The sequence below is a fragment of the Festucalex cinctus genome, chromosome 12 (assembly GCF_051991245.1).
Source record: "Festucalex cinctus isolate MCC-2025b chromosome 12, RoL_Fcin_1.0, whole genome shotgun sequence".
In the NCBI taxonomy this organism is placed as follows: Eukaryota; Metazoa; Chordata; class Actinopteri; order Syngnathiformes; family Syngnathidae; genus Festucalex; species Festucalex cinctus.
Window position 1 is genome coordinate 22,573,183 of NC_135422.1, and position 26,353 is coordinate 22,599,535.

The 26,353-nt window shown below is 39.2% G+C and overlaps 1 protein-coding gene across 1 annotated transcript; it reads left to right on the forward strand.

Annotated features, from left to right (window-relative positions):
• pals1a (protein associated with LIN7 1, MAGUK p55 family member a) lies at positions 1-26,353 on the forward strand. Its single transcript, XM_077538916.1, has 17 exons — positions 1-213; positions 9,863-10,168; positions 10,428-10,599; positions 11,010-11,110; positions 12,845-12,952; positions 14,749-14,826; positions 14,940-15,080; positions 15,370-15,531; positions 15,751-15,828; positions 16,452-16,635; positions 16,743-16,814; positions 19,284-19,355; positions 19,440-19,604; positions 19,712-19,801; positions 23,918-24,030; positions 24,168-24,278; positions 24,363-26,353. Exons 2-17 carry the CDS (start codon positions 9,989-9,991, stop codon positions 24,537-24,539), a joined length of 2,004 nt encoding a protein of 667 aa, XP_077395042.1. The 5' UTR covers positions 1-213; positions 9,863-9,988; the 3' UTR covers positions 24,540-26,353.

Consider the following 26,353-nt stretch of genomic DNA (forward strand, 5'->3'; position numbering starts at 1 on the left):
TTTTGCTGTGTGTGTGGATGTGGAAATGATGACAGCAATCAATGTGCGAAGAGCGACGAGGAGGGCGGCAGATGTCTGAGCTGCTGAACGCAAGAACCGAGCAGCACTAAACTTGTCAAATTGAAACTATTACTATAGCGCGTGAAGAACTCCGGCTTGTTGGATTAAGTGTGCTGTTATCAACAGAGGAACGCGAGACCCCCTTGGAACTGCGTGAGTACTGTCGCGTTTTGGCACTACATGAACTTAATGGCTTTGTTATCAACAGGTGCTTGCAGGAAGGGGCAAGTGAGTTAGCTAGTTAGCTGCTAATATTAGCCTGCTAACTGTAAGTTAAACAACAACAACACACTGGTAACATTCACGCGGCCTGTTCAAAAAGTGATATGATTGAGGGACGCCAGCAAACAGTGTTTGAAACAAATGACGTTTATTAGCACGGATTTGTTGGCAAAGACGTAACTTTGGAGAGTCGGACTGACTCCCTCAGCTAGTTGTCACCGCGCCCTGCCCACATAAAACAGAAACATGTTGAATCATGGTCAAAGTAATTCACGCTGAAATAATGACAACTGCCCAACAATAAACACCAACACAAACCAATAAAATACGCTTTAAATTCTGCACTCACCTAACTTTAATGACGAATGAGAAAGTATAACTCTTCTGGTGTCTGATGCATCTATTGTAAACATTACTTTATTATTATTACAATGGTAACTGTTACATTCGGACGTCTTTTGTTGACGTAAATCGATTAGCCATGCCTGCAAAGCGAGGCGTATGACGTAATACTGTTGTGTGGTTATTATCTCGGACGCGACAATGGTAACAGCCAGAGCCATTACATCACATATCAAAATAATGAGTAGATGCTAGAGCAATATTTCTCAAATGGGGGAAGGCACTCCAGGATGTATGTGAGGTCATAAAATAATCATTAAAACGTAGCATTCATGCAAAAATGCTTCAAAAGTAATTGCTTTAAAAGAGGTTTGACCCCAACCTGTCATTTGCGGAAGGCCTGCGGCACGCCGCAGCTGAGACGCAGTCGACACGCAACGCACCCGCAAGCGGTGTAAACTGCACCATTCGAATGAATGGAATCTAATTGCTTGCGTCGCCGGACTGCACCGCAACCGCACCGCAACCGCATCTGGTGAAAACCCGGGGTAATAGTTTTGCATATTAAGACACACATTCAACACACTTAAGTTGCACCCTCTTCACATCGTAACACTGACAAGTCTCATGACACTGGGGAGGTGCAAAGGACTTACTGTGATCAATTTGCACATTTTCATTTAGAGGGTGAACTCACTTTTGTTGCCAGGGCTTTAGCTATTAATGGATGTACATTTACACTGTTGTAGATACCAAGCTGCACACTACCTACTTCACATTTAGTTGTTGTTGTTTCATTTCTTTTTTGTTGTCTGATGCAAGGATAAAATTAACTGCAGAAATGTGAAGGGTGTGCTCACTTTTGTGGGATGCTGTAGGTTCAGGGCTTGTCAATGGTGTAGATGCCACGGATTTCCGGGTTTTTTGATATTACAAACAATTATCGGCTTACTTATCGGTTATTGACATCTGCACTTTCTAAATGATTGGTTTATCGGTATCGGTTGAAAATAGCATTATCGTGCAACCCTACTTTCCAACACTCGCACCACCCACCCCTGCGCCCCCCAACCGTGCGCTCCCGTCGATGGGTAGGAGGTGCGTGCAGGGCAGCTCTCTGAAATGCTTCGGACAACTGAGACAGACTCGTACCCATCGACAGGGACTCAACCGAGGGGCACAAAGGTGGAAGCGCAAGAACGGACGCGGCCGACACGTCCAGGAAGTTGGAAGTTGGAAGTCCTGCCTCCTCCGTGGTATATACCCCATTAGAAATACAAAATGTCCAGAATTTTATTCATGTATTTTTTTATTTTATTTTTATTTTTTTAGTGCGTGCGTTTGTGGTGAAAAATTTTGGCCTAAAAATTGCTTTTGTTTTATTTATTTCTATATATTTACTGTGTTTATGTAGTTTGGGGCTTGGTGTACTGTACAGTAATAGTTACTGGAAGGCACAAAAACATTTATTTTCAGTATCACACTGATTCTTTCTTGCTTGGTATTATTAGCCAAAACAATAAATAAACTTTGACTAAATGTGAATCAAGTGTCTTGGGAGTTCAAATGTTCACATGCATCTCAAAAGTCAAACAAATTGTCCTTTTCCTTTTAGCCCTTGTGCTTACCGTTAATCCAGGCTCCTTACTGTCATTCACGAGGTCATTTTCGTGCAAGAAGCCTCATGACTTTTTTTTTAAAGTTTATTTTATTTGATCTGATCATAGCTCTGATTTTGGGGAGGCAATCTCACAGTAGCACTTATAAAGATGATTTGTTTTCACTTTTGATCAGAGCCACTGTGCTTGCGCACAAAAGACACAATAGCTTTGTGCTCGAAGGAGGTAACTGATGAACATTTGTCAGTCCATTCATTAATTCGGCAATTATTAGTGGCCGTCTTTCTCAACTCTGCTGCTGCAAACACGTTACGTAATAGTATGTTTGTCATTTCTGTAATACTTTACAGTACTATGATTGTCTTTCAGTCAGGTATTTGGTCAGGCTGATATTTACAGAGACTGATTACGCTAACAAGGACAAGCACATGGGCTAGCGTCCAGCACAATACACAAGTCCTCTGTTCTCTGGAATGTACTCTCTCTCTCATTCTCACTCTCTCCGTGACCTGATGAACTTAAAATTAGGCCACATACAACTACAAATGAGCTACTAAGTCAGTGTTTGACAATTGTGTATAGTGTTGTTGCTTGTGGTGTTTTCCCCATGGCAATGGCCAGTGGTGTAGTCAAGGCTATACGTGGATATATGGTATATACACACACTTCTTTTTCAGTCAGCATTCCGTATTTAAGAAAATGGATGGATGAAGTAATTAACTGATAAGAAAAAGAGGAGGATGTGCGTGTGCAGTGGATCAAAAAATGTTGAAGAAGTCATCATAAGTCCTCATGGCGGGCAAACAATGTTAATTAAAAAGCCTTTTTAATGAAGTGATTAATCGTGATTAATCAAAATTATAAAATGTGATTAATCTGATTAAAAAAAATTGACAGCTCTAGTTAAAACACAAGAATGGAGACTTAATATATGTTTATATATTTATAGAAAGACAGACAGACATAGATGGATGAATGGATGAGTGTGAATGGGTGAATTGATTGATTCATAGATATAGACAAGCTACATAATACGAGGGCTGGACGATTATGGGGGAAAATAATAATCACAATTACAATTATTATGATTGAGATTGAAATCACGATTAATATGATTATGCATTCATTTTAAAACTTTAAGGTGTATTCAAGGATCTTTTGTCTCTCCGTCTTCCGGGTGGGTCATCTTAACAATTGGTTCTCAATTCTGTCAATCTATATCTGGCTATCTGCCCTTGTGCGTGCTCGTTCTTAGCTGAGCATGCACACCCGCCCCCGGTCCCACCCCCGCGGACGAGCAGGAGAGCTGATAGGATATCTGCCATGCGCATTTTTTAAAAAGTGACAAACGGACGTTTGGTTTCTACTTTTTGAGAAGATCCTTGAATACACCTTTTTAATATTTTTATTTTTTAGAAAAAAAATAAAAGTAAAAAAAATCTTAATATTTTCATCTACTAAAACGCATCTACTCAAAACTATGCAGAGCTCGACACTGTGATCATTTCTCTGGCAAATGCGGCCAACTTTCAAGTGCGTGCTGGTGGAAAAAAAAATACCGCTCGCACATCAATGCTCCAGCTGCACTGGTTAAAACGTACGTTCGAAAGTCGCCGTGTCCTCCGCTGGCTGTCCCGTAGCAACGAGAGCGCGCCGACTCAATCGAATAATATTTGAGTGAAACATGACCCGCTGCAATGTGATTGGCTGGCTACTTCCTGATCGGGCACAGCATACGTGTATACGCGCACCGCGCAGACTACAATTTACATACAAACATATATGGCGACTGAAGCAGCATTTTTTTTTTTTTGTCACCGGATGTTAACGCCTCCATGGGACTTTTTCGGGACCGAGTGGTTCCATTGTAAGTGTAACCGCTGTTTAGAACCCTTCTGGCAGTGCTTCTGCAGCGCCGGTTGTCGGGGGACGAGAGGGGCCATGTCGTCACCTGTCATCTGATTGGCTGACAGCAACGCAGCAAGTGATGCTGTGGCACACGCCCATTCCCTTGTTTTACGTCAAAGTCATAACAATACAGTATATACAATAATAGGGGTGTTAAAAAAAAATCTCTTCGGCAATATATCGCGATTCTACAGCACGCAATTCTCGAATCGATTCAATAGCCAGCCGAATTGATTTTTTAACGTCCTTTTTTGATGGAAAAATAGTCAACAAAACGTCTAACTTTCACACCTTAAGCATGGAAGAATGTTATATTAATGGAACATTAAGCCTTAATATTTTATTTCAATGCTGTTCAAACATGAAAAAGGTTACAACCTGTTTGTTAAATACAGTGGCTCACAGTTATAAAACTGAACTTTTCAGATTAATAAATAATACATTTTCATACAATTCTTACATTGTACATGTACAAGTTTACTGAATGGTATTTTCTAAATTGAGTAAAAAAAAAATCGTAACAATCGACTTGTAAATTCATATCGGGATTAATCGGTATCGAATCGTGACTTATGAATCGTGATACGGATCGAATCGTCAGGTACTAGGCAATTCACACCCCTATACAATAAATATATCTTACAACAACGCTGAACTATATTTACAATTTAAAAGGTACTTGTAGATGGATTTGTAATGTTCGTGGTTTTTAAAAAAAAAAATCGTGAGTGCACAATGCTGGCTGGCTCGTGTGTTCCCGTTCACTTGAATGAGAGCTCCAGCGGCAGAGCTCTCCATTCACAAATAGCTTCGCGACTTACGAGCGGGTCGTGAATCTCAATATTTCATCCGTGGTGGTCCATATTAAATTGTAAATATGATTCATTATAGGCGCAACTTGCCACTCGTGAAATGTTATGGCAGATCCGCACGCACTGGGGAGTGCAAGCTTGTCTTGCACCGTTCAAATGATACGGATGAAAAGAGCAGGGGAGCATCGGCCGAAAAGCAGGTGAAGGAAAAAAAAAAAAAAGTACTGACTTTTACTGAGCTAAACAAAAATAATGTTCACATGAGTTAAGTTATCAGAAATTATTGACTTGTTTTGATAGCCACTGCTGTTGCAGGCAAACCTCGTGTTCCAAAAAAATATTTTGCAAATATATCGAGTTGCGTATGCTTAAGGTCATGCTGTACCTCCACAAAATCCTTCTAATGGTGCGACCAAATCCTGTGCTGTGCGACCAACTAAAAATGTTATTCGCGCCAGTGCTTCCAGTGGAAAAGTTAGTGTGTAGAGCCCTGCTATGACCATAGCCTTACACCAATTCATCCTTCGCGTTGACCACTTTTTTTCTTGGCCACTTTTTTTTCCAACATAACCTTATAAATATGATTATGACATTCGAGCCTCTTGCATTTTCAAACTTAAGCATTACATTACCCTCTTTACCACATTTATTTTACTTTGTGGAGCCATTGGCGAGTTGGCGAACGTTAAAGATCAGCCCTGCATACATATCGTATATTTTGATACGCATTGTACCATGAGGTTGTTGGCCATACCCAGCCCAGGTTTCGGGGCAGTCATTTTTGTTGACCAATTTTTGCGGTCAACTTAACAAAGTGAGATGATCATTTTATTACTATTTCCTCCTCTCAGCCCTATATGTTTTTATTAGTGCCATATAAAGCTATCAAAGGACATGAAGCTCGACAGAATCTCATCCTCTACATCCAGGGTCTCTGCTTGTTTCTCTTTGCGTGGTACAGGGTTGTACAACCCTTTTTTTGGAGTGCGTGTATGTGTGCGTGTGTGCATCAAAGCCTGATAAGGTTTAACTCCATTTCTGTTTCCAACTCCAGAGTACACAATTGCTAGTGTGTAACACTGTGTCTGCATTTGAAGGACAACACAAGGCTCGAAATAAGTCAATTCACATCACAATTCTCAAGTGAAAATTTGCATTTTTTGCTGTGCTAAGATATTCGGTTGACACAGCGGGAAGGTTGTAAAAGTATAAAAAAAAAAAAACATTGGCCGCTGGAGGAAAGTGCTGTATAGTGATTAGGGGTGTTAAAAAAAAAAAAATAGATTCGGCGATATATCGCGATACTACATCGCGCGATTCTCGAATCGATTCAATAATAGGCAAAATCGATTTTTTTTTTAATTTATTTATTTATTTTTTTTAGGATTCACACCTTAAGCATGGAAGAATGTTATATGAACGGAACATTAAGCCTTAATATTTTATTTTAATGCTGTTTAAACATGAAACAGATTACAACCTCTATAAGACTGAAATTTCAGATAAATAATACATTTTCATATAAATCTTACACTCTACAAGCTTACTGATTAGTATTTTCTAAATTTGAATGAAAAAAAATCGCAACAATCGACTTATAAATTCGTATCGGGATTAATCGGTATCGAATCGAATCGTGACCTGTGAATCGTGATACGAATCGAATCGTCAGGTACGAGGCAATTCACACCCCTAATAGTGATGTAAGTAAGTAATATGTATAAGATGAAACATCAAACTCAATAAATAAAATGAACAAATATTTTCTAATTTAAATATACAAGAGCTCTTTTGACTTCAGCATTTGTCATATAAAAGGTTCGGAGTTTGACTCCTTCTTGTTTCACGGCCTGCATGTTGTGTGAAGTTGCTGGCAGATGAGAGAGACACATAATTGAAGTCTCTGCTGACCAGTTATGAGGGTGCCAGGATGCTAAAATCTTGCAATCACAGAACACAAACACACTCGTGGTACGTTTGGTGGCAGGTGACTGAGTGTGAACGTGTCTTTATGTGTTTGTTTTGGGGTTTTTATGCACACAGACAGGTCACCTGTACTTGGAAGTTTGGAATGTTTAATAAATTGTATTAAATTAAGTCACTGACTCGTCTGCGCTCTGCAGTCGGGGAAGCAGCTGCAGGTCACTTTCAAAATTACCTGCTTTTCTTGCCAGACTGGATCTCAAAACCAAACCTGGCTTACATGCTCTCATCCATCTCACGGTCAGCCACTGATTTCAAGACAGTTTCTGCGCATACCATACCAGCTGTAGTCCTGTGTCCTGCTAGCTGACCCATTCTGTTGTCTGGACTTCTTTTTGAAAGGGAAATCTGTCTGCAAGTTGCTACCTGCTACAAGACTAAGAATTCACTCATAGCTGGCCGGGCATGTTGTTTTCTATCACAAATTCAAAGTGCTACAAAAGTACGGTATGTCACAGATGAATCTTTTTAGAATTACTGATTATCGTATTGATGATTCCATCAGATTCATCTTATGGAAATACAGTAAAAGCATCCGCACGGACAGATTGTGGCAATCATATCACCTACGACTTTCAAACAAATAAGCCCATTTCAACTGATTAACAATATTCAATCCCTATAATGCAGTAGTGTGGAAAGCATGATGACAGAGGCCAGCACGAGGGGTGATGGGAAAAGATGGAGGAGCCATGCTAATTGCTAAAATAACCTAAGATTGACTCGCATAGCGCAAAATGAAGTGCTTGGCTTTGATGATGGGGTCCACTGATCATAGACATCTGTGAATCTTTGAATAGCAAAATAGCGGGCAAATTAATAAATGTTTGAACCCTGGAGAGAAAATTGTACTCGCTGAACAGTCCCAGAAATGAATGTACTGCTGTTAAAGTGTGTGCCCACCATGAGGAATGGGCTATAAGGTTATATAGTATCAGATATTTAAAATATCAATTTTATCATACTGCGATTGGCTGGCAACCAGTACAGGGTGTACCCCGCCCTACTGCCCAAAGCCAGCTCAGATAGGCTCCAGCATCCCCTGCGACCCTTGTGAGGAATAAGCGGTCAAGAAAAGGGATGGATGGATGAATTTTATCATATTATTTGTTACAATAGTCCTAACTTTTCCATTAGACTTTTGAGGTCTTCTCAATGACTGTTCTCAAAATTACATTACATATTTTGACCCTTGGGTGTCATTGAACAGCTGATAGCACGCTCATAAGACACAACCTTCCCAGTACAGTTTTTTTTTTTTGAGTATTATGAATACATTGAATATTTAACATTTGACATCTCAAATTTGCTAATATTGGGGGGAAACACTTCACGCAAGTGATGAGAGCGACCACTGACTGCAATTAATTTACCGTTAAGTAAAATGAACTTAATGAAAGACCATTTACCATTTAAGTAAAATGAGCTTCATGAAAGACCATTTAAGACATACGTGCTTTCATCCCATCATTCTTTTTGATAATATGACCGCATTTATACATGAACCACACACGGTCAGTATACAATTGCAAACATAACCCAAATTCAAGTTGAAGCATATACCTGTTACATGGCACGCGTGCTGTGAACTAAGCATGATCCACCTTTCACACATTCACTAAATAAATCCGTTTCAGGATTTTAAGGCTAGCGAACCTTTTATTTAGAGACTAAACTGGCTGTATACATGTTGTTTTAAGACAGTTTCTAACAGTATTTATAATTCCACATGTACCTGTGGATAAAATGTCTTACTCTCCATTGCCAAAATACACCGAGTGGATATTATGGTGTCAGCGATTGGGGGCGATCAAGGATGGAAAATGTCGTTTATAAAAACAAATAGTACTGGTTAAAGCTGTGAACGTGGCAAAGTACAGATTCAGATGGGATATTTATTCATCGTGTTCAAGTGATTTCTCGTGGGAAGGATAGTTGGGGAAGCGTCTGTAGTCCCATTATAGTGGCCCTACCACAAGTACTAGTCCTTTAAAACTGATGGTGTCAAGTCATTTATGCCCACTAAATATCACGGTATGGTACTGGTAATGGCCCTTGGTGCAACACAATGTAAAGTTTTAATCACACTAACGCTCAAAAGTCCCATCTGTAATTGTGTAGCTATTGTAAGAAATGTGTGTGTTGTTGATCACACAAATACATTGTCTTGTATACACTCACTTCCCTCCCCCAGTTGTGGAATTTTGGTCCCAGAACTGCCTGGCATTCCTCACTCCTGCACCATGAGGTGCGTGCGTGCGTGCGTGCATGAGTACGTGTACGCCCTGCTGGTGAGAGACAGCATATTAAACTTAATGTTGTAGTTGTAATAAAGTGGTCAGTTCTTCTTCAACCTGTTTTTTTTTTTTTTAAGCTTAATTTCGCTTTCTCTTGACGTGCCCCATTTGTCATTGGTCCACTATAGGTGGGGCTGGACGATTTATGGGAAAAAAATAATAATCATAAAGTTAAAGCAAACTTTACTTTTACTGGCTTTAACACTCAAAGGACACTCAAAGACGCTTTACAATTGATACATTATTCATGCATTCACACATCCATGTTGTGGTGGTAAACTGTTGCATAGCCACAACTGCCCTGAGGTAGACTGATGGAAGCGTGGCTGCCAGTATGCTCCAAAGTTCCCTCCGACCACCACCAAACATTCACACGCAGCCGTACCCCAGTGTGCGTGCGTGGCAGTGGAGGCAAGGTGCCAGATTCGAACAGTCAACCCTTCCGTTACTGGACGAGACACCTTCTGAACTATAGCCGCACCACATTTTCACATTCTCTATTTCTGTCTTCATTTTAAGTGGGTGAACTTCCACAAACGATAGCTGACTAAACATTGTTGTGTCCCACTGTATTAAAACATAAAAAAAGTCACTTTTTGCATGTTTGCTTTCGCCACAGGTGCAGGTCACATGGCTGCCTTGTTTACCGAGCTACCCTCCTAGAAATCCTTATATAGTGATATATATATCTGGGCAACCCTGAAATCTGTAGTCCCACACACTTGTGGCTCCAAGTGTATGAGGGATGACAACCTCTCATCTGAATGGCCATGTTGCTGGTGAGGGAGGAGGAAGAGGAGGAGATGAAGAGTTGAGGGTAGGACAGCAGCACAGGGAAATGGCCGTCGACTGCCCAGGAGAACTCGGGAGCCGGACATTGCCAGTCCGGCGATCTGCACAACTGGAGAGAATAAGACAACACCAGGTACGCAATCACACCATATGGTTGCCTGCACTAAATATTTTACCCAGCAATGTAGTTTCTATTTTTACAATTTTTTCATAACTAAAACTGACCCTGACAAGAATAAAAACTGAGGATATAATTGGTCACGTCATCCTTGTTCATCCTTTTTCTGACAGTATTTGGGGATTATATTTGCTTTGTAGAGAAACTTGTCAGTTGGCAACCAAACATCTGATAAGTCTCCCGTGCGTGCTTGGCATGGCTGTGTGTTTGCTAGGAGGACCTGCGTCGTCGTCGAGAGGAGGAGGGTCGGCAACTGGATCTGAATGCTTCACTCAGGCTGAAGAAGCTCTCCCAGAATCCCCACATTGGCATTGACAACCCCACATTCCTGCAGGACACGTACACGTCACAGCAACCGCCGCTCGGCAGTCAGCACACTTTGCTTGGTATGAGAACTAAAATTTCAGTAGAAATAAAGTCAAAGAAGTGACATTCATTTCAGTTTTGGAGCATACATCAATGAACCTGTTAGTAAAAAGGATGAGCTGTAGAAAAGGAAGCAAAGCTTGGAGTGAAAGGAATGTAAGGAAGAACATGTGGGAGGGAATTCCACAGGGAGGGAGAGACAGACATGAGGGACTCCTGGAAGCAACTTCATTAAATCTCTTGGCGACTGTAATGTTTATACACGCTCTACTCTTCACTTTCAAATGGGACAAAACAATTTTCAGTTAATCTGAAGCCAGTGCAAGACAATATTCTCATTATGCCCTAGAGCAAGAAGATGAAATAACTCTTAACCAATGTTTCGATTGTAAGGGCTACGAATTGTAATGTAAGTGTTCTTTTTCTGCAGAATTGGAGGAATTGCTGTTGTCACTGAAGCAGGTCCGGGGCTGTCTGTCTGACCAGCAGAGTCAGAATGACATAGAGCTCGTTCTTGCACTACTTAACAAGGTAATAGATTGGCCATTTAAAGAGCAATACTTGGTCAAGTTTACTAAGGATAGTTCCTGCATATGGAAAGCTAAAAAATAAAAGGGATCTTGGAACAGCCTTTGCTATCCAAGATAGCTCAGTTGATTTAACAACTCGGGAGTATTTTTTGTTTATTGCATGGTTTGTATCAAAAGCTAACTAACACTAATATTGTGTTACTTTGTACACTGCTTTATGCCATGAAACCGACCTCTTGGTCTTTAGCAACAGAAAGCCGGTTTTAATTGTGTTTTGAGATCGGGGAGTGTGAAGTTGAAGTTCAAACATCCGCTCTTGCTGGAGCACCCGAATACAGGGGTCCACCAACGTGGTGCCCCTAAGGACGACATGAGTAACCAGCAGGCCAGTTCTAAACATAGCTCACCAGTGAGGGGGACATTATTTTCTATCAATGTTGCGGAAGTGATCAATAGAAAATGTGAATGCTAGCAGAGATTTATAGAAATAAAGTGCTGCTTTATGATAGTTTTGTTTCCTAATAACTGAGTAATATTAAACATGACCAGTGTCTTCAGATAAATAAATTACATCAATTTTTTAATAATAACATACTGTATAACTGTAATTAGGGTATTTTATTTGATTTTTTTTTTCAGAAGCTTGTATCAAACTGGTAGCCCTTCACATCAGTACCCAAGAAGTAGCTCTGACTTTCAAAAGCAAATGCATTCAGTGGCTAAAAAAGGATTAGAGGAGGAAAAAACCTCCAGGTTCTTTTGACTTGCAGTAACTCCACCCCCAACAGCTAATAATCAAATGCATGCAATTCTCTACATTTTTGCCCCCAGCCTAAATAAAGATGACTTGACATGCAGATTAAATCTGAGGTCCATGAAAATGAAATGGCCATGTAGCAAGAGAGCAGTTCGTCTTCCTTCTCCCACATATCACTAAAAGTAGGATAATTAAGTTAAGTGAAACCTAGTACAGTACATTAAAGTCGTTGCTTATAGTTGTTGTTTTCTACTGTTGTAATTCTTGGTGATCATTTAATTTACAGTATAATAATTCCTAACTGCAGAGAGAACGGGCTTGGCTTGGATCAATCTAATGAGTAGAATTTTGACCTTGAAAATTCAGCTGTGCAGTGAAACATTTACAAAATAGCAACCCACTTGTTCTGTATTTCATCTCTAGTTTCCCTTTAGTGAAATATGTAGTAGTTGTAACTTGTTAAAATGTCATTGTCTGTTGCGTTATGGTTTGGTAGTCATCAATGCTCATGCTAATAGCCTGGTTAGCTCACTTTTCCAAGTGAGCTGCAAATTACCAAGAGTGTAAACTGTGCAAATACACACTTTTAAAATCTATACACATTTCTTATACATTGATCCCCCATTTGTTTTAGACCCACTCACAATGTGAAAATCTAACATTAAAGAGGCCATTTAACACTTTTTAAGTGTTTTCCTCTTTTAAAAAAACAAACAAACTTTGTCATTCACACAATTCTCCAATGATGAACAAATGGTTGTTGCTTGAAGCTGTTTCTTTCTCAATCTCTGTTGAGGTTTACTGAAAAAGAGACGCATAAAACCTCAGCGGCACAATGTGGTATTACACTGATGGTGCCCTACTCTAAATTCAAACTTGCCTGTCTGCTGTAAAAAACTGGATATAATAGTTAGCAAATTATTGCTCTAATTTTTACCCATTTGTGTCACAAAATGTTATTTGCCCCTTTGTTTCTAGTCTGATTTCCAGTCTGCACTCAAGATCCATAATGCCGTGGCCAACAGCATGCACAGACCCTCTCCCCCATACCCGCAAACACACCAGGCACTACAGCTGGCACTGGAGGTAATATGTAACTGGTGATCATTTTGCACTCCATCCCACGAGCACGGCTTGAGAGTTGTTAGCGAGCGAGCCTAGTAGGCAAAAGGTCCAAGCTCCTCAGCCACTACCTAGTACAGCGCTTAAGGCATCTTGGAGTGCAATTTACTGACTGCATTGTAGCACAGCCTAGCTAAAAGCTAGCTGCCTCTAGCCTACTGGATAGTGCAGCTCCGAAGGCATCGAGGAGTGAGGTTTACTAAACGTACTGTTGACATCCCTTCCAAATACTCTCATAGCTGCATCATAACATCACTCTCGGGCATGGGTAGGGACTCCTCGAGAGCCACTGTTGATTATGAAGAAAATATTCATCACCATTATTTTGGTAATAATTTAAATCACGATTAGGACGATCACTTATTTTCTGGTACAAAACCCGAAAATGTTTAAACGTAAAAAAATGTTCAAACAAAATTCGTCGAAACACTATAATTATGCAAGTTCTTTTTGGATGAAACAAAATTATTGAAATTATTTTCAAGTTTAAAAAGGTGCAAATGTATACATTTAAACAACTCAAAATTAGTATGAATTATCTTTTTTTTTTTTTTTTTTAATCATTATGCTGGCTTTGTAATTATTAAGATTGTAATTGAATTTTGATTAATTGCGCAGGCCTACACAGTCCTGCCTCTTTTTGATGTCTCCCTCCACCAACACACCTGATTCGATCAACAGGATTGTTCGCAGGCTTCTACAAAGCTTGCTAATGAGCTGATCATTTGAGTCAGCTCTATTGCAAGAGGGAGACATCAAAAAGAGGCAGGACAGTGGCTCTCGAGGACCGGGGTTACCAACCACTGCTCACAAGGTAATGCACTTTGCATTATAGTCGTGATAAATTAATTTGAAACAAACAAAAAAAACAAAAGCAAGTTTTATTTTGCAATTCAGTCATTCTATGTTTGTTACTCATAAATGCAAGATGCCAGTGCAATTGAATAGTGATCTATTGACTAACATCATGCTTGCCATAGTGTACAATTTTGCATCATGATCACAGATTTGAGTCTTAAAATGTGAAATAAAATGTTATGTCATCATACAAATATATTTCAACCTCAAGTTACAAACTTAACCTTTTTATAACTTCAAACGTTCATAAATACAGGTCACTTTTTTTTTTTTATTGAAATGAATGGAATTACATTTTTCAGACCCAAAATTAAGTTATAGGTTTTTTTTACCCATTAAATATAATTCAATATAGACATAACACGTTTATAAAACACTTCAAAAACACAACTATGTATTACTCCTTAGCTTTAACTGAGTGGGGGAGGACAACAGCCCCTCCATTGAAAATGAGTCTTCTTCCGTAATAATATGAAGAAAATTGTTGTTATACCGGTTAAGGAAAACTTGTCTTTTTCTTAAAAAAATAAAACAATAAAAAAAAATCATAAAGTGGGATGTCACATTGTCATTAAAAAGTTGAATTGACTGCAAATTTCATTTTTTGATTGCCTTGCTCATGCTATCACCAGCGAGAGACAGACACACGTGGTGACCCAATATTTGGTGTTGAATCTCAACCGAGCGTTATATAGTGCTCAACAGACGTTTTTGTCATCGAAACAGATGGACAGTATGGATCACCATACTCAAAAAGCTTCAAATGTCCAATAACGTAAACACAAACAATTTAGTCTGTGTTAGTGTGGCTTTGAAAGTATAAGTCATAATTCAGGGAACAGATTCTCCCATTGTCTTGCTTACACTTTTGTGTTTATTGGACATTGACGTTGCTGATTCAGGTCAGACATCTCAGCCAAACAAGTCAGAACAAAGAAGGACTGGAACTCTGCAGTCTGCTGTCCGACATTCACTTCCAGGTGAAGAAGACTCATACCTTGATACAACACTATCAGCAACTTGAGAAAATAGTCATTTGGTAATTGTCGTGAGTAAATTCCTATGGAATGTCCGTGTCTTATGGTGCATGCAGTCTTTGCTTCTGGCACATGACAGCATAGCAGAGAAAGAAATGGAAGTGGAACCACTGACCAGCCAAACAGAGACACTGACACAATGGGGAGGAGAAGCTGTAAAAATTGTTCAGATAGAGAAGGCCCGAGACATCCCATTGGTAAGACAAGTCATTGGACAAATAACTCATTTCTGATCTGTGGTTTGTAATGAGGCTGACTGCAACTTTTATTCTTCTTCATGTGTTTATAGTTTTCACGTTTTTGTATACATCAAATAAATAGGTCTACTGTATTTGACCTTATATTGTTTCTAATGACAATAGTGACGCTATCTTGACTTGACATTTTTCCCGACCTTCTGACTGATCTCTGTCTTCATGTATGCAAAAAATGTGGCAGCTGTCGTCTCACACCTGCTCTGCTTTTTTTTGTTTTGTTTTCCTGCAGGGGGCGACGGTCCGTAATGAAATGGAGAGTGTGATTATCAGTAGGATTGTTCGAGGAGGAGCAGCCGAACGAAGTGGACTTTTAGCAGAAGGAGATGAAATTTTGGAAATAAACGGCATTGAAATAAAAGGGAAAGATGTCAACCAAGTTTTTGACATTCTAGTAAGAATACACAAATGAGCAAAATATTTGCCACGTTTCTTGAGATGTATTCAAGTTTGTGTTGCTGTATATAGAGTACTGTTAAAAAGCATACAGTATTTAAAAAAAAAAAAATAGCCTAAAATTGGAATTATTCTGTTGGAGTACCACAGCAAAAGTGCAAAACAAGCAGCACACTATCCAAAAGAAATGTGCAAAATGAAATGTATTTTGTTTCAGGCGGACATGCACGGCCTCCTGACCTTTGTACTCATTCCGAGCACTCAGAGCAAACCTCCTGCAGTCAAAGAGAACGTAGTAAGTGCTGACTTCTACACTCTATTGCTGATGAGTCCAAATATTTAACTCATTTGCTCCCAATAGCGTGTAAATACACTTTTTTAATGTTTTAAGTGTCCCAAAGACGTATTTATGTTGTTGTTTTTTTTGTTTGTTTGTTTTAATACTAGAACATACAGAAGGCTTTGATGCAGCCTCTCAACTGCAAAGAACGGTTGCAGCAATGGTAGTTATTACACAAACGGCCAGCAGGTGGCAGCAGAGCAAGGAGATCAACCAGGGCCATGTAGAAAAAAAGCTAAATTACAATTTTGAATAATTTGTGAAAACTGATGAAACTTAGCTCTTTTCTAATGCTAATTGCTGAAAAACAGAAACAGATAGAAACATACTTTTTTTTCCTGATGAAAGAAGAGACTTTAATCATTCTTTTAATAGGTTCCATGTTTTTAGTAAAACAGCCGGGAGCGAACGGGATTGCTTCTGCGAAAATGGCTGGGAGTGAATGAGATAATAACAAAAGCAACATTTTTTTGCACACAAGCCGTCACTTGATTTTGTTCAATTAGACGGTTTAAAAAATCTGAAGTACAAAATCGAACTGCATCCCCTTTTCTCCTCTTCCTCTTTGGTTCTTTTAGGTTCACGTGAAAGCACATTTTGACTATGACCCATCAGATGACCCCTATGTGCCATGCAGAGAGTTGGGCTTGTCCTTCCAGAAAGGAGATATTCTCCACATCATCAGCCAGTCGGACCCCAATTGGTGGCAGGCATATAGAGATGGCGATGAAGATAATCAGCCTCTAGCTGGATTAGTACCAGGTCTTTTATTTATTTATTTATTTGTTTGTTTGTTTGTTTGTGTGTTTATTTGTTTGTATCTTAGTTACATGATGCTATTGAATCTTGTTTGTTTGTTTTTGTAATAGGGAAGAGCTTCCAACAACAGAGAGAAGCCTTGAAACAGACGATAGAAGAAGACAAAGAGCCTGAGAAGTCAGGTGTGTCTTCATGGCAATGTCAGAATTTTGCAAATGCAAAAATGTTTTCAGGCTTCATGAATGGGCAGGCACGGACCCCTCTTCAGTCTGATACCAAAATGTAAAATTAGCCTGTATTTCAATTACGGCTGCACGATATTGGAAAAACATGCGATTTGCGATATACTTGCTGAACATAGCGATATCGATATTATTGTGATATTTAACATGTACCTAAAGAAATTGCATTTTTATTACCTAATGAAAGAAAAACATTTTTCATGTGGCAAAGTAAGCAAGCTTAAAGTAATCTTAGTTAATTAATTGCAATTATGTCTTGATAATTTTCAACTATTGAATGGCGTTGCACATTTTAGTTAGCACCTGACTGGTCAAATTCATATAAAAAGCATAAAATTCCATATAAAACTTATTGCATGCCTTTGTGATATGCATATTGCAAGGGCCAATATCGCGATATCGATATTTTTTCGATATATTGTGCAGCCCTAATTTCAATTTATAATGCTTCAAACCATTCTGCAATCTTCAACAATGTTAGAATAAGAAAAACAAAAGTATATTTACTGGTCAGGTAATATTAGGCCAAGTTTATTGTTCTTGCTCTTTTTTTTTTTTTTTCTGAACTTTTTTTTTTTTAACATTAAAAAAAAACGGTCTAACATTTTTATTGAATATGTTATGATGAAAGCACCCATTATACAATTGTCCTGTCTAGTATCATAACTGTTTGTCTGATGTTTGTTTTGTAAAAACCAATCCAGAGCAAAATTGGTAAAGAATTGAGCGGGTTATTATAAATTAATTGGAGCCAAACGCTGTTACCGCAATACAAGTGAATGGAAGAGATTGCTGGCAATTCCTGATGAAAGATGGTGGCTAGGCCCACACGCCTTTAACCAACTCCCCACTATCGCCACTGTATCAGACACCGTTGCTAGTACCGATATCTTAAAATAAGGCTGATATCGCTACCAATACCTGGTATACTATTTTTATTTTTAACTCTTCACTTGTGCCGCTTTTCCATCGTGCCTGCACGGCCGGGTACCACACCACACCACACCACACCACACCTCACGCAACCACACCAGACCGCAACCGCCCGTTTTCCATTACAACTGGCGCACGGCGAGAAGGGTGCAGCAACATTTGAACCGTCCACGCCAAGCTTGCACTCCCGCATTGCATGCCGATCTGAGAAAACATTTCCCGAGTGGCAAGTCGCGCCAACATTGAGCCATATTTACAATTTAATATAGACCACCATGGATGAAATATTGAGATTCAGGACCGGCTTGCGATGCTATTTCTGAATGGAGAGGAGCTCTCATTTAAGTGAATAGGAACTCATGACCAGCCTCGCGATGTTTTTTAAAACCACAAACATTACAAATCCATCCACAAGTACCTTTTAAATTATAAATATAGTTGTTGTAAAACATTCATATATTTATTGTATGTACTATATTTTTATGAATTTGGCGAAGACCGGCGGGCGCTTCTGCCTCTCTTGCTTAAAACAAGGAAATGGGCGTGGGCCACGGCGTTGCTGTCGGCCAATCAGACGACAGGTGACGTCACGGCCCCGTTAGTCCCCCGACGCCCGGCACTGCAGAACTGCTGCCGAAAGGGTTCTAAACAGCAGTTACAACGGAACGGCTCGGCCCCGAAAAAGTCCCGTGGAGACCCTAACATCCGGGGACAAAAATTGCCGCTTCGGTGTGGAACCGGTACAGTGGAAAAAGCGCTTTTGCAGCGGAGGGGACAGAGAGGTTCTGCCTGCCCAGACCGCACGGCCCTGTCTGGTTTACACATGCACAGAACTTAACGAGAAGATAGACCCATGTGTGTTTTTTTTTTTTTTTTGTGTGTGTGTATTTTTTTTGTTTTTTTGTTTTTCTTTCTCTCAAGGCCGGTAGTGATACCAATTAGTAGCGAAGGAGGCCGATATTTGGAGCTCATTTTCAGTAAAAGTGCAACAAATATTGCTGTGAACATTTAAAAAAAAAAAAATACAAATTCCAATTCTGAACATAGTGAACAACTTTTCAGGTTTGCAAAATGTTTTTTTATTCTTTAATTAAACATACTTGATTTAAATTTCTAACCAGATCGGAGTGTTACACACAAAGTTAAATACAGCATCTGAAATGTTAAATTTTTTTTGTTACTTATCTTTGTTATAATTTCAAACAATCACAAAAGGTGCAGTGTTTCTCAGGTCAGCAACATCTCTTACAAAGTTAACTGAAAATATCGCTCCCTGAGGTTAACGCAGGCTTAAATAGCTCTTTTATCGGCTGTCAATTTTTTAAAAATTTTTTTTGAAGGCTGATACCGATATTTGTCTAAATGCCTAATAATAATAAGAATAATAATAATAATGGGCTCGGCTAATAATCAGTCTATCCATCATTGAGCAGGCATACTGCTAACCCTCATTTTCCTTCTTGTCTTTGTTTTCAGGGAAGTTATGGTGTGCAAAAAAGAACAAGAGAAAGAGAAAGAAGCTGCTTTACAACAGTGGGAAAAATGATGGTACCAGCTGCATACAATTAATATGTCATAGATGAAAGCCTATGGAACCATTGTTTATTGTCTGCACTCTGCCAACTGGCCTAGATGTTGATGAAGAGATTCTGACCTATGAGGAGATGGCCCTGTACCACCAGCCAGCCAATAGGAAGCGGCCAATTGCATTGATTGGTCCAAGCAGCTGTGGGCAGGGAGATCTTCGACAGAGACTTCTGAATAACCAGCCCGAACGCTTTGCTGTTGCTGTACCTCGTAAGATTTTCCCAAACACACATACACACACCCCCACACGCACACACACAGGCAATATTTTTGTTTGTGTACTGCATTTACCTACCTGCGTAGTTTGCGTGTTGTAGACACGACGCGGAGCCGGCGAGACGTCGAGCTCGGTGGTCAAGATTACCATTTTGTTTCTCGTCAGACGTTTGAGACGGAGTTGGCTGCTGGTAAGCTTTCACATGTCACTCTTTTAAATGGAAAAGAATGAGTTGAATTGCCATGAAATAAGCAAAACCTCTCATTTTCTAAACTCAGCTTTACTCTGCCGCCGCCATCTTATTTTACTTGTCCGTCTGTCTACATTAACTCACTAATGGCAACCGGCCAAATGATGACCCTGTTCAAAAGCTTGACAAATTGCAAAATGGCTTTCAAAGGCCTGGAATTTTTCCCACGAAATTTCAAGACAAATTCTAGTAAACTTCAACACTTTAGAAAGATTCCAAATTGGAAACATTACATAATTACAGGGTAATATAATGCATAGAATCATATTCGAGCACTAAAACATTTTCACAAAATTGATGATTAATTAAATTTTTTGTGAATTAGAATTTTGAATATAAAATTGAGCTTTGTTAGATTTCATTGGTGTAGAGCTGTCAAAACAAATTAATCAATTATCAACTTAATTCACAACTATTTTGATAATCGCGTTATCGGTTGGAGCCATTTTTTTATTGTCCAAATCCTCTGATTTCAGCATACCAACAATAACTGTTCACTGATTTCTGTAGTCCTTCATGAAAGAAGACTGATTATCTTCTGTTTTAATCAAAATAAGACATTTGCAAACATGCGTTTTTACTTTGGAAAACAATGACCGAACCAGTAACATTTCAATCCCCCCCCCCCCCCCCCCCTTTTTTTTTTTTTTTTTTTTTTTTAAATTTCACGACAAATACGAAGTATGATGTGAACACCAATCACTGGTTAATAAACAATAATCAGGAGAAAATATGCTTTTGTAATGAGATTACTTGATAAATCATTTTAAAAATATTCATTAGTGACACCACTATATTAGAACGTGTGTGCATTGCCAAATATCATTTGCAATTAATGGCCCACATTTGTGGCAATATTTTGTAGTCCAGTATAGTCTGCTGAAGAAAATATTAATTCTGTAAGGTAATTTTAAAGAAGTGTTCTAACAATTCTGTGAGGGTATTAGGGGTAGGGGTGGGAATCTCTGGCATAAAGCCGATTCGATGCGTATCTAGATACATGGGTTACGATTCGATACAAAAAACGATATATGTAAAGGCAGAACGGTTCGATACGATTCGGTTCAGTTTGGAAGCGATACGATTCGATTCGATATCCGGTTCGATATTTCAAATAATGCATACAATATAGTTAAATTTGTTAACGTAGACAAATATTAAGAACCCAATCCTATGGAATAACATTCTCAGTGTTTTCAAATATGTAAAAGAGCAGTTATCACTGAGCAATGTTTCTTTGTGGTACTGAAGGAAATAACAAAATGTCAAATGTATTTATTTTTAGACAGAGGCAAAAAAAAATATGTTCTGAGTTACATCACTGTTGGAATGGATCAAAAACCAAAATAGATTCAGAATAAACAATGGAAACAAAGTCTATCATTTCAACCTGAGCGTAGCCTAGTGTTTTGAACACAATAGGTATTAGTTACTGTAGGTAACAGAAGTGCGACATTTCAGCCTGACTATAATGTATTTTTTTTCAACAATAGGTATTAGAGGTAGGTAATAAATGTGCAACATTGCAGCCTGAGTAAATTTGAGTGCTTTTTTGTGATGCAAGGTTGATGGTGTGTGCAAAGCACATGAGGTGAGGGCTCATCTCTGCTTCCTCCCCAGCTAATACCATATTGCTGGCATTGTCGGTAATTAGGGCTGGATGCTTATCAACAAGGTTCCAATCAGTGCATGCCTGTTTCAGAAGAGCACCTATATTTTTCCCAGTGTGAGATCCTTTGAACACCCTAGTTTGTAATACATGACACTTTAATTGCCAATCTGAGTTGATGTGGTGGGCTGTAATCGTTATATATGACTCCATTGCACATGACGTCCACGCATCGGTTGTTAATGCCACTCGCTCTGCTCTCGCCAGTTCTTCTTCCACTTGGCTCTTCACTTGCGCATACAAAGCTGGTATACATGTGTTGCTGAAATGCTTTCGGGTTGGTAATGTATATCTCGGCTCTAGGGTATGCAGCAAATCCTGAAATCCATCACACTCAACTACACTGTAAGGACATAATCCCTTAGCAATGAAACGGGTTATTGCATTCGTGATTTCCTTAGCTCGTGTCGAATTGTAGCCGAGTTTCCCGAAATACCTCTGGATACTACCCGTTACTTGCGGTGCATCGTTAGAATGCTGCTGTTTGTTCCTTGATTTTAGCTCACCATACTCGTCACGGTGCTTCCTTGTCGCATGGTTGTCCAGATTAGTTGTTGATCCAGTGTACTTCAGCGCTGCTCGGCACAATTTGCAAATGGCATAGCTTTTATCAAGTTTTCCGCCTCTTTTGTAAAATCCAAAAATGCTCCATACATTAGATGTTTGTTTCCCCGATGCGTTGAAAATCGTTCTCTCTGAATCCGTAGTTAAATTGGCGCTCGCACCGGCAATAGCCGCAGTACTCGTATCCATATTGCTTAATGTTGGTTTTCAAACACGTTGCTAACTTGTTACAGAGCTATTACTGCGCACGCGCGAGTCGCCTTCTTCTTCGTTGTCGCTGTCTCCTTCTTCGTTGTCGCCGTTGATTCTGTCAGGGGGGGGGGGGGGGGGGGGGGGGGGGAGTCTCCTTCTCCGTGTCTTCTTCCTCAACCCCCACCTTCACCTCCACCGCTACTCTGCATGGCAACCGATTTCTAGCTTCGCGATAGCCGGTTCAGAGCATGACAATCGGTGCATCTACTAGTTCCTGGCGGATTTTGGATCGATACAGTAGTGTGCTGTCGATACGGTCATGTTGTTCGCATTTACGAACCGATATCCGGTTGAATCGGTTTTTTGTCCCACCCCTAATTAGGGGTGTTAAAAAAATAATAATAATCGATTTGGCTATATATCGCGATATCACAATTCTTGCATCAATTCAATATGCAGCCGAATCGATATTTAGGGTTAGGGTTCACACTTTAAGCATGGAAGAATGCTATATTTAAGGAACATTAATATTTTATTTTAATGCTGTTCAAACGTGAAACTGAACATCATGTTTGTTAAATACAGTGTTGAAGTTCCAGTTACTACATGATCATACAAATCTTACAATGTACATGTACAAGTTTCTAAATTTTAGTAAAAAAAAAAAAAAAAAAAAAAAAAAAAATCACAAGAATCGACTTGGAATCAGATTCGTATCGGGATGAATCGGTAGCAAATCGAATGGTGACCTATGAATCGCGATATGGATCAAATTGTCAGAGACGAGGCAATTCACACTAGGGGTGGGAGAAAAAAATCAATATCGCAATATATTGTTTTTTTTTTACCGCACTTGAGCCTTGAACGTAACCGTGGATGGTTACATTGAAGGCTGTGCAGGTCAGTGATGAGGTCATTGCACAGCATTTCCTACGCCTGTTGTTCCAAAATGAGCGGGGTGATTCCAGTTGGTGTGCTCGGTGGTAAATTTCGCTTTAAAAAAAAACACCCCGACGGGACTTTAGATAAAACAAAAGTCATTTGCGTTTAATTAATAATTGCTGAATTGCACCCAATTGGTCTGATGCTGTTACGTTTTGAGCAATACACGCATGCATGCAATTGCGTACATGCATTTAATCAATGTTTGCAAATGACATTCAGATAATAAAATGCGTTAATGTCAAAATATTAGTGTTTTGTATTTATTTTATATTACGCGAATACGCAAGTAATTTAGCTGATGAATCGTGATTAATCAAAATTAAAAAGTGCGATTAATCAGATTAAAAATTTTAATCGTTTGGCGGCACTACAATATATCAAAAATCGTAGATATGTATCGTGATATATATTGACCCAAATATCGTCACAGTATCGAATCGTGGTTTACCCGTATCGTCCCACCTCTAATTCACACCCCTCGAGGTTATATTCATTTTTTGAGCTCCTTAGTTTGACTGTGGTTAAAAGATCATAGAAGCACATCTCAATTTGTTGAGTTGCTTTTTCACTAATTGTCCGAATAATCACGAGTGATTGCTGTACGTGTGTATATATATACTGTAGTGTGGTGTCTTTCAAGGCACCCAAGGACGCTTATGTTTGTACGCCTTCAATTCTTTTCTTAGGCAAGCTGATTGAGTCTGGCGAGTTTGAGAAGAATCTTTATGGGACCAGCACTGACTCAGTGAGACAGGTCATCAACACTGGAAAAATATGTGTACTCTGTCTACATACTCAGGTACATGCGCACACAAGCAGCAATATGCATGCATGACTTTAAACTAGCAACTTTTGTCCTTGAATGTCAATCTATAACTGAAAGTCTCGTTTGTTTGTTGAGTAAGTTGCTTAAGTCTAATTGAAGTGTGCTTGTAGGCCCTAAAGGTGCTGAGGAGTTCGGATTTAAAACCGTACATCATCTTCATAGCTCCACCTTCCCAGGAAAGACTCAGAGCCCTGTTGGCTAAAGAGAACAAGAACCCCAAGGTGCCGCTTCAGCTACCTGTGAAAATTGACGCAACTTGTATCGCTTTGATTCCTTGTGAATGTAACTTTGTGTGATTGGGACAGCCCGAGGAGCTGCGGGACATCATCGAGAGAGCGCGGGAGATGGAGCAGAGCTGCGGTCACCTGTTCGATGCCATCATCGTCAACACGGATAAGGACAAAGCCTACGCCGAGCTGCTGAGACTCATCAACAAACTGGACACAGAACCCCAGTGGGTGCCTTGCTCCTGGCTGCGCTGACACGCAGAAACACGCACACATACGCTGGCTACTTCACACATTTCAAACTCCGCCACCTACTGGAAGCTTAATGTCACTGATGCCCTCAAATTACCACACTAGCAATTAACCTTAGTTTTTTTTGTTTTAATGGTCAACCCTCAGACATGTTATATACTGAAATAATTTAGTGCTAAAGTCGAATTATTTTTATTCATTCATTTACAAATGTAATTTATTTTAAACAAGAAAAAATAGAATTGTCAAATCATGATTGACTTCGATTTGTGAACAGGGGAAACAATTTTTAGTGCTTAAATAACATGCTTGATTAATTTCCAAGTTTACAAAGAATCCAAATGATGATTTGAATACAAAACAGGTGAATTCCATTTGAAACTCCTACTTTCTGTCCAAAATAGTAATACATGCTGAAATTGAAAGAATCCCCATTAAAGCACCTGAAACAGTAGGTGGTGGTGCTCAAAGACTTATGTTAAGTGCTGTACAGTATATAATTTTTCCAGAGTAAATATACAGAGAAGTAGTTGGTGAACTTGCAGTAACGTGCAGCGATTGCCAGCATTTGCAAGACAACAGGAAAAATGATTTCATTTACAATGCACACATTTTTTTTTTCTGGCTGACGTCTTCTCAAAAGACTGACTACCTCCACTGATCCAGTCACATTCCAATCAAAGATGTTATACTTTTTGTAAATGTAGATCCTTATGTCAAATATTACAAGTCTTCTGAAATCACGCTGTTGTTTTCATTTGACTTTGCATAGTGGATGTCAGATTGAACAATTTGCTGCAAGTGGATTTAGTCAGTTGCTCTGGGTGATGAAAGCTCGAGTCGATGTGTATATTGAACATGATTGATGTCACACAAAGTAAATTATGAATGATTCTGGACGATGTTGTGCTGTCTGGCACAGTAACCATTCCTCATGAGACCAAAACATTTTTATGCATTACATTTTTTTTTTAATGCATAGTATTGATTTCTGCATCTTGTCATCATTTCAACCATCATCATTGAAAATATAAATTATTAAAGTGAATTGTTTTTACTTTGTGCAGTATGAAGAATTTATGTATACAATACTTTTTATTCTACCAGTTTGTCTTTGTTTTTGTAATGAAGTACTGCCTTGGCTTATGTCCTGATCAGGCCTATTTAGTAGTAGGCCGAAATGTGAAAATCACTGTTGGGACACACACATTTAGTAGAAATCCAACACTGTCGCCTCTATTTGATGTGTGTGTTAAGTGGACCTTGTGAATTCAGCTGACTGACCAGTTGGACATGAAGTTTTGACAGCAGCCCTTTGCAATGAATAATATGAACACAGCACTTGATATCTCCATTCTTGGCTGACTGTTTGATGTATTTGCCTGTCCCGTCTGATCACATTGTCATATAAATGACCTCTGAGCCTTGAAGAGTCAAAGGCTATAAAGATGAAAGTGCATTCCGAAAGGGCACCAGTTGCCAAATTTGTTCTGTTTAACGCGTATGCTTGTGAGTGGATGAAAATGTCTCTGAGGATAATGAAGTATTATGACCTGACACAATATAGCTGTTATCACCGTGTAGATCATTTATGTATTTGTTATATTGGAAATAGATGTATGAAGTTCAATGTGCACCACCAATAGGATTACAGGTTTCACCTACTGCACCTCCATAACTTTGGGGGTGGCGAAGTAGATCGAAGTATTGAATGTAAAGTTGATTGATTCACTTTTAGTTTATTTTGACATCACGTCAGAAATGTGACGTTTTTCTATTCTTATTCACAATAAACAAATCTATGATTGATTTACAAA

Excerpts from the sequence above, each read along its gene's own strand:
- pals1a (XM_077538916.1), top strand. The coding sequence starts at position 9,989 with ATGACAACCTCTCATCTGAATGGCCATGTTGCTGGTGAGGGAGGAGGA. Across the intron at positions 14,827-14,939 it reads TGTCCGACATTCACTTCCAG|TCTTTGCTTCTGGCACATGA; the intron begins GTGAAGAAGACT and ends TGGTGCATGCAG. Across the intron at positions 19,356-19,439 it reads CAACAGTGGGAAAAATGATG|ATGTTGATGAAGAGATTCTG; the intron begins GTACCAGCTGCA and ends CAACTGGCCTAG.